This window comes from Poecile atricapillus, chromosome 1, assembly GCF_030490865.1.
Source record: "Poecile atricapillus isolate bPoeAtr1 chromosome 1, bPoeAtr1.hap1, whole genome shotgun sequence".
Taxonomy (NCBI): domain Eukaryota; kingdom Metazoa; phylum Chordata; class Aves; order Passeriformes; family Paridae; genus Poecile; species Poecile atricapillus.
The window spans coordinates 159,540,373-159,548,933 of NC_081249.1; the positions used below are offsets into that span (position 1 = coordinate 159,540,373).

Consider the following 8,561-nt stretch of genomic DNA (forward strand, 5'->3'; position numbering starts at 1 on the left):
GTTTTTGATGGAAGTTTGTTTCCTGTTTGACACATTACTCCACAGTGCCCATTGCAAGCTTATCTCCCATCCCTAAGCAGTGAAACTGTTACATAACATTTGGCTGAAACACTTAAAACCCTCCCACTAAGTTTTAACATAAACAGATGTGGTAAGGCCTTCCTTTGTTTTTAATTTCATGAGACTTTTGAGATAGCTTTCCCTAAGAATATACAGTCAAAATACTGCTGACCCCTACAGCAATACAAGAGGGAAGGGAGGCAAGCTCAGCTACTGGATAGCAGAGCTGATACACTGGCTTAAGACATCCTCCTTCCTAACCCCACCAGTGCAAGTGGGAAAACGCAGTCTTGGAGAACAGACCTGATGCTCCCCCAGTGACAGCTCTGGAGCAGGGCACAGCCAGAAAAAAGCTGAAGTAATCAGAAAGCTAAACCATTTTAAAGGCTCAGTAGTCCCTAGCCAACCTGAGGATTAGGGAACAACCACAGAGACTTCTTTTTGCTAAATTCAGATGCATTCTGAGTACAACACAGCTGGACCAGTGGCACACTGTGTCACATTTACACATATTTAGGAAACAAATCCCACATCTGAACATCTACAAATCTAAGGTGAACATGAAATCATCTTTTTGTTGTATCAAGCAATATAGAACCAAAGAATGACCAGATGCATGCACACAAGTCAAACCCCTCAAAATGGCATCTTTCCCTCTAGATGGAAAATGATGAAACAGCTAGTGACCATGTACTGAACATGGTGCTATTTTCAGCCTTTTTCTTTCTGTCAACACATAAAACTGCACAGAGGAAGATCTGGCCTTGACCATGGAAGGTACAATTCACACTGCCTTTCACTGAGTCACAAGGACACCGTTTTTACTAAAGTTCTCATGTACACTGACAACATTCAGAGTGCTTTATTCATTTGGACACTCACGCTCTGGAACAGAGACATTATGAAGATTGTTCCCAATCAGCTGGGATTGAAATGCTGAACTGAAGAAACCATCCCCAGGACCACTACAAAAGAGAGCAAAGAATATGAAAATTCAAAGTCTCACTAAACAGCATACAAACCTCTGTCATGAATTACCAAGTTGTTTTTACAGAAGAAAAATTATAAAACCAGACTGGGAATCTGAAGAAGAGTGGGTGCAGTTCCCTTAAGAGGCACAGTTCTCTAATGTTGTGAATCACAGCAGATAGAGACAGTCTTGCAGAAAATTGTCCAGAGCTGCAAGGGCTTGAGGTCACAAAAATGTACATGCTGGCACTGCAGAAAGCATCAGAACTGTCTTCACAGGTGTTACAACAAATAAACTGACCCTCTGTCAGGACAGATATAACAAAGCCTTTCTCTGTGGTACCTGTAGTCTTACTTCTGCTAAGAGGTTAGTGGTAAGATCAGTCAACTTTAACTGAAAAATAGCAGATTTCTTTTTCTATTCTTTTTCTACAGTGAGATTCTTATTCTCCCCACTTTTTAATGCTTGCATATAGAACACATTACCTGGCCATTTTACTAGCTCTTTCCTTGTAAAAAGCATCCCTTGGTTGCAAGCACTCAGGAAAGAGCCCTCCCTTCAGGTACACTCACACTAATTTTTCAGGAATGCAATAACTTTTTTTTTTTTTTTAATTACAAAAAGACAAAGAATGGAGTTTAGACATTTTCAGGTCCCAGAAAGAGAAGAGGGAAAAATGAGACAGGAAGTTTGGTTAGGTTACTTGCTTGGCATTTCAGAAAGTCTCAAGCTCAAATTCAATTTCACTGCCAGCTTGGCCAGAGAGTTCGGGAAAGGAATTAAACAAAGACAAGGCTTGTGGCTGTGCTTCTGACACTGAAAGTGGAGTACTATATAACCAGTACCCTTAATTCAAAGCAAAGACAAGTAATGCTTCTGGAGAAAACATTGTGAAATACCTTCTATTTAACACTGCAAAATGAACAGCAAAGATAGCCGTGTAGAGGGCAAGTGGGAGCACGATGAGGCAGAGTACACGAGCCAGTAAATGCTTCCCAAACATGACCTGTAACAAACACAATCTCCATCAAACAGTGCAGGAACAACTTCACTCCTTTCCTTATTTCAGCAGACTCTAAGCAGCAGTCCTATAGCTCGAGCTTGCTGTGCAAGAAAGCTCACCAGGCTGTAGAATTACCTCAGAAAGGCCCAGAGAGAGGTAAAAGCTGAGGCAGACCTTGCTGTGTATCTCCAAAAGCTAGAGCTATGGTACCTCAAAATTTTAGGGTCATAGGAAAAGAGACAAAAACAGGCAGTAGGAGAGTTTAACACTCCAAAGTGTTGAGCGTTCCTAACTTCGGCAAAGAAGGCTGGTTGGGCAGCCCCCCTTGAAAATACTTGGAGAGCAAAGACCTTAACTAGTTTATCAGTGGTACACATCCTGACCCAAAATCACATCAAAGAGATGGTTTCCAAAATAGTAACTACTATTAAGTACTACTATTACTAAGCTAAGTAAAAGGGAAAATGGAAATTTGTTCCCCCAATAAGTCTATGCAAATGTGAATGAACCAGGACATCTTGGGGATCTAGATATGCTTCACTTACAGAAATTACCTTGCTTAGCAAGGATGCTCTCACACTGCAACTTCTAGTGCTGCTCAGCCAGAAGTTACAGAAGTCAGCAGCAAAACCTGTTCTTCAGATGTCCCAAAATGAAAGCAAAATATTTTATTTCAACCAATTGAAAACATGTTTTGCAAACAGATGCCAAAGAAGCTATTACATTTTCACATTCAACTGATACTGCTGTTAGTAGAGTAAATAATGTGAAATAGAGGGGGGATAATAAATAGCTGTGGAAGGAGAAAAAAAATAAATAGCAAAAACTTTGCAAAATGCCCACACTAACTTCGAAGTGGATGAAAGCAGATGCAGTTGCTATTCTCCATATTTTTTTAACATGATACCTATCATATAATCATTAAGTTAATCATTCTCCATCCCTTAGCACCAGAACCAATTAATTTAGAAGGAATGGAAAAAGCTGAATACCTTGCAAAACTCACTCAAGTCAACAAAGGAAAAAGTTGTTTAGTTCAAGTACTTCAGCGGAACACTTAATAAGCACTGTACACTTAAGAAAATGCTGATTGATAGTACATAACCAAATACAGGCAGTGGAGAGGCACATGAACTAACCTTCAGTTCCCCATTTAAAAAGGCCTCAATATGCGTCAATTTTCATGAAATGCTTTTCTTTAACTAAGGAATTCAATGCAAAGTAAAAAAAAAGAAAGTGAAAGACACCAGTGAGCAAACCAGAACAATGGACCAACACAAGCTGAGAATTCTAGAAATCAAGTTAGTCCCCAAAAAACTGCATGTAAATAATCAAGAGTAGCTTCCTAACAAATGCAGAGGCAAGTTATTCAGGAGATTAATCCTCGCCTTTTTTTTCCCCTCTCCTCAAGCACCACAGTTGCCAAATAGCTACTCAGAAAGCATCTATCTTTTGGAGTAAATTTCTTTCCATATTCTAACACTCAGGGCTTTGCTGCCTTTGCTGCCAGCAGCACAAATGAAATCACTGTGCAGCTGTCTGCTGGCAAAAAGCATAGACATGATGGATTTGTTCTATTTCAAATGCAATTAACTGACATTGCTCAAAAAGTATTTCTCTGGAGTTGGAACATTGAATCTTTGCAGCCCATATTGATTCACATTAATCAAAAAAACAAATCACACAGGAGGAATAGAAAAAGTCCCCCCATGTCCCTACTGTTTATAAGACAAACGAGACAAAAACAGTAAGCGAAAGAAATAGAATTTTCAAGCTTCAAAAGATACAAGAAGAGAACTGAACACCTTTTAAAAGATATGTTTGAAGAATCTGTCTTCCTGCTGGTTGCAAGACAGCAAATGGTACATCAAGACATTTCTCCAACTAGCAGATTCCATGCTTCTCAAATATAAAATGCAATACATTTGACCAGGACACTCAAACCCACTAGCAATTTTTTTAGGGCTTAAAAGAACTCAATGTGTGTGAAATCAAGCAGACTATGGCTGCCTTCATCCTCTAAACTGGCTATGGATATTGCAGGCTGCAGAGCATTTCTATGACTTGTGATGCTCCAGCTATGCAGCCTCTGCCCCCTTACTCTCACCAAGAAGTGCCTGACCTCACGCTGCTTATGCAAACTAAGTGCTGCAAACATGCCTGTCTGCCAGGTAGCACATATTCCTTGGAAGGTCAGGTAACACTGTTGGACAGCATCTTGCTTTGGGCCACTGTAAAGCTGCTCACAATGAGCATTTTTAGCTTAGACACAAAATTTAGCCAACTGGAATGGTAACAGTTTCTCTCAGGAAGAAGTAACAATCTTTCTGCTGTGTATATTATCAGGCCCTCCTAACATAAGTGTGGGTTTTTTTTCAAAAGTCTAGCAATAACTTTTTCATTATAACCTTAATCTCCATTTTTCATCACCCACATCAGATGCCCCTCTTTGCTGCAGACAGAGTATCTCGGTTTGGGTACTTGAAGGGTTGTCAAAGACTAGGACAATTACAAAGCAAACAAAACAAAAAAACCTTAAAGTGAAGAAAAGCCTTTGAAACTCACCAGTGACAGGCTGAGGTTCCCCAGCAAGTCCCATAGGTCATAGACTGTGTTCAGGCCAACCAAGAGGACTACAAAAAGGCCAACGAATTTTACCCCCATTGCTCCAGCAAGGCTCACACCAGTCAGACTCAGCCAGAGCCACCAGGAGGCAGAAAATGGCCTGCAGGACCAGTAGAGCAAGTCAGTAAATAAAATGATGGCTACATGAATGGGCATCCTGCTATCACAAAAATAAATAACAAATAAATTGCCCCACAAAATTATAGTCCGTCTTCTCAGGAACCCATAAGACGAAAAATAAGTTCTGCATTTAGTTTAGAATCATGCAAGGATACTGGTTTCAGATACAGGCCTGTGAAGTCTTGATACCCCAGATCTCCCATTCAAGGATGGAAACACAGACATCAGGTATAAGCTAAAATACTAGTGTGAAGAACTACATGGAAGCTCTGAGAACAGGAACAAGAATTTTGCTCCAGAAAGTGCAAACTTACTTGTCTCAGAAATTTAGGGACATGGGGAAGAACAAGAGGCAGAGACGAGCCACCCTTACTAAAGCAAGAAAGCCTTAGAGGAAAACATCTATCCAAAACACAAACCAATGCTGCAGCAGAAAGCAAACAAATTATAAACTGACATAAAATTGAACCATAGCAGAGAGATCAGAAAAAATGACAGCAGAATTTAAAACCTTTTTCCTTCTGATTCCTAATGCCTTGACACTTTTATTTCAACTAGACAAAACCCCGATGACCTGCTAAGCAACACGATAGCTAGAGTTGGCTTTTAATTTTCAGAGTATCAACTACTTTGACAAAAGGATTAGTTCCAAGATATGAAAAATAAATTCAGGTCAAAGCACACAGAGCTGATCAAGCACTGCCCTGTAATTTAGTGCTTGCATTCCCTGGGGAATGAGCTGTAGGTAAGGATGGCCTTGGATAGCTGTACATGATGCTGCAGGCAGCATTTCAGCCACATGAACTGTAGACACACTAAGATTGATACAATCAGTTCTTGAATGTTTCATGAAATAAATAACACAGAATTTCAACTTTTTGTCTTTGAATTCGGGATACATTTCAAGGAAACTACTCTGTGCAGCCCAGCCACAAAGGAGGCTTCTGACATATCCCAGCACCTCTGAACCACCACCCTCTCTGGATGGGTCTATAGCAAATATCCATAGCAACTTGACTACTTTATTCAGAATCACACCAGCTATATTTCCCTCTAAGTTTTTGTGGCCATTTCTCTAAATCAAACAAATTACAGCAGGATTTTTATAGTCAGTATAAAGTCAACAGAAAGTATTGTGACTGGAGTACACCAATTTACCTGACAGGTAAATGACAGTCACAGGTAAATTGGTGTACTCCAGTCACAGTACTTTCTCCCTAACTACACAAACTCTCACAGTAAAAATTTCTCTCTGCTATCAACAGATATTTTCACCTTCAAATTTCCTGAAATAATCTCAGTTCAACTATTCACACATCACCAGTGGCAGACATTACTTTAACTGTGTGAAAATTAAATACCTATAGTTTAACAAAATTATCATCCTTATCTTACCTGTCTGCACAGCTGTTACATTTCACCATACTCAGAACAGCTGCCATGAGAAAGAACATCAGAATGGGATCCAGCAGAATATATTGGGACAACGTAATACAGCCTGTATCTGCAAAGAGATACACAGCAATGTCAGAAAAACTTGCAGTTCCAAAGTGCATCTAAGATTGTAGGAATTCGGTTTCCTCAGTGTAGTCAAAACAAGAAGAAGACAGGAAATTTTAGAAACAGGAGATTACAGCATTTCATCTCCTACATGGATAACAAAGAAAAAAAAACCAAAACAAAAATAAAAATAAATACAAAACCAAAAAAAAAAGCAGTGAAATCTGTGAAGCACCATTTGGAAAGTACTGGTAACATATTCAGATGGAGAGGATTACAGCCAGCAGTGATCTACCTAAGGCACCACCATGGTCCCAGAGGATGCCAGAGGAGAAGTCATCTTTCAGACTGTACCTATAAATAATGAATATGGCTTTGATATTTTAAGTCTCCATTTCTCAATACCTGTGTGTCCTCTAAAAAACTCCTATTTTGGTAACTCCATTTGCAAGGTTAATTTCTCCACTTGGCTCAATTCAACAACAGATTTTATTAATTTCTTATTGTGAATTCTTCTAATGTAATGCAGGGCCTGTTAAACATCTCTGTAATTCATATAACTCACACGGAAAACACCAATATTTCACTGGTGGGCAAAATCATTCCTGACCATCTGCCTTATAAAAATTTTTAAAATTAAGGTGCAATCTAATCCAAAACTGTGGTTATGTAAGTAACACAAGTATCTATGAACTAAACAAGACTAAAATTCTTAAGGGGACCACCAATAAAAAAGCCTCATACATATTTATATAAAAAAATGTGGAATTACTTTGCTTTTGAGAAAGTCTCTCACTAACCCAAATATCCCCTGGTTAGGCAACACATGGTAATCCAGAAATTAAATTATCTGAACAATTAAGATACTCAAGTTTGCTGTAGCAGGAACACCTACCAAAAATAAGGATGAAAGCTGTGAGTAAGGCTGCTGGCAGTGACTTTGACAGTTCCAACACTGTGAGGTAGGCAAAGGGAACCAGGCAGGAGCCAAGAAATGCACAAAACTGCAGGAAAAGATCATAGGAGAAGTTATAATCCCACCCACAGTGGACAAGAGCTCGCACCCCTCCCCCTTTCCTTTCCCCTTCCCTTTCTCCTCACCTCCCTTCCTCTCCCCTCCCCTCCCAAACATATCTCTGATCTGATCAGGGAGAGCTGTTCTTAAGATGTAACACCCTGTATTGAAAGGCACAGGAAAGCAAACCATCTTGACACTAGCCTGCAGAGCCTTACCCCTCTCATCCCTATGTAGTTGTGCTGCTCGTATCGATCCCCTGGCTTTTGGAAAGGAAATGTACCATCATATCCACTAAGGTAGCCAGCAAGTCCAATCAGCATCTGAAGAGGAATGGTGAAAAAACTGGTCAGAAAAATCACACTGGAGAAAAAAGTATCCAGGCTAGCAGCAGGTAAGGTTTTTATAGAAGCCACATTGATCCAGAGGACAAGTAATTCAGACACATCATCCAAAGAAGAGTTTATTTACAGAAATCATATGCATACAAACTGCCCTTTGTCTAAAGGCAAAATCAGAATTATTTTTGCAACAGACTATAAGGATGACTGCAAGGTCAAGAAAAATACCAGGTGTGGGATACAGCAGAGAGAATTCTGTAGTCTCCCATAGCTCCCTATCCCTTTAATTTCAGGAGACTCAGTCTGAAAGGAAGATAACCTTGACAAGGCAGGAGGATGCACCTTCATCCACACTATACTAGTTTTAGCACACTGGTGCTAAAACAAGTTCATTTACAGAACAGGAAATCAGTGTTCTCAGGGTCATTTGTGGCAGGCATCTCATTTGCTCATAAATTATCAGGAACTGTTTCCTTCCTTAAAAATATAGGCTTCTACTACATATGCTCTCCAATGGTCACATTGATTTTTTCATGTCAAGCCTTTCAAAAACTCAGCATGCAATGCTGTTTGCTTTTCTTATTTTTGAAGCATTTTTTGTGAAGGCAGTAAGTTGCAAGTTGAGGTTCTGGACACAGAATGCAAATTGCTATGATGTCAACAACAGTTAGGAAGGACTTTGTTGTTCACCACATCCTTTGGCCAGAAGGCAGAGGCAGACTTTAACTGACCCACTCCTGTGGCTTCTGAAACATGTAATAGAAAAGCAGTTTACCTTCCCCAAAGGGGGATGGACATCAAAGAAGAAGGTCCGATTAATGTAGTAACTTCCCATCTTTCCAAAATGAGTTTCATCCCAACTGGAAAAAACACACCAACAAAACACAAATCACAATAACCAATCTGCTACAATACTGAAGAGAGTTA

General features: G+C 39.7%; 1 protein-coding gene across 5 annotated transcripts in view; it reads right to left on the minus strand.

Moving 5' to 3' along the window:
- The window catches only part of POMT2 (protein O-mannosyltransferase 2), a 28,282-nt gene that overhangs the window by 18,345 nt on the left and 1,376 nt on the right, over window positions 1-8,561 (minus strand). For all 5 annotated transcript variants that reach the window (XR_009276617.1, XR_009276618.1, XM_058829781.1 and 2 more), the window contains exons 2-8: window positions 8,410-8,494; window positions 7,512-7,616; window positions 7,174-7,282; window positions 6,174-6,282; window positions 4,599-4,758; window positions 1,930-2,036; window positions 943-1,025 (exon numbers count right to left, since the gene is read on the minus strand). Coding sequence is in view for 3 of the 5 variants with exons in the window: in XM_058829780.1 (XP_058685763.1) it covers window positions 943-1,025; window positions 1,930-2,036; window positions 4,599-4,758; window positions 6,174-6,282; window positions 7,174-7,282; window positions 7,512-7,616; window positions 8,410-8,494 (758 nt within the window). In the remaining 2 variants the exon portion in view is untranslated. The remainder of the gene's footprint in view (window positions 1-942; window positions 1,026-1,929; window positions 2,037-4,598; window positions 4,759-6,173; window positions 6,283-7,173; window positions 7,283-7,511; window positions 7,617-8,409; window positions 8,495-8,561) is intronic.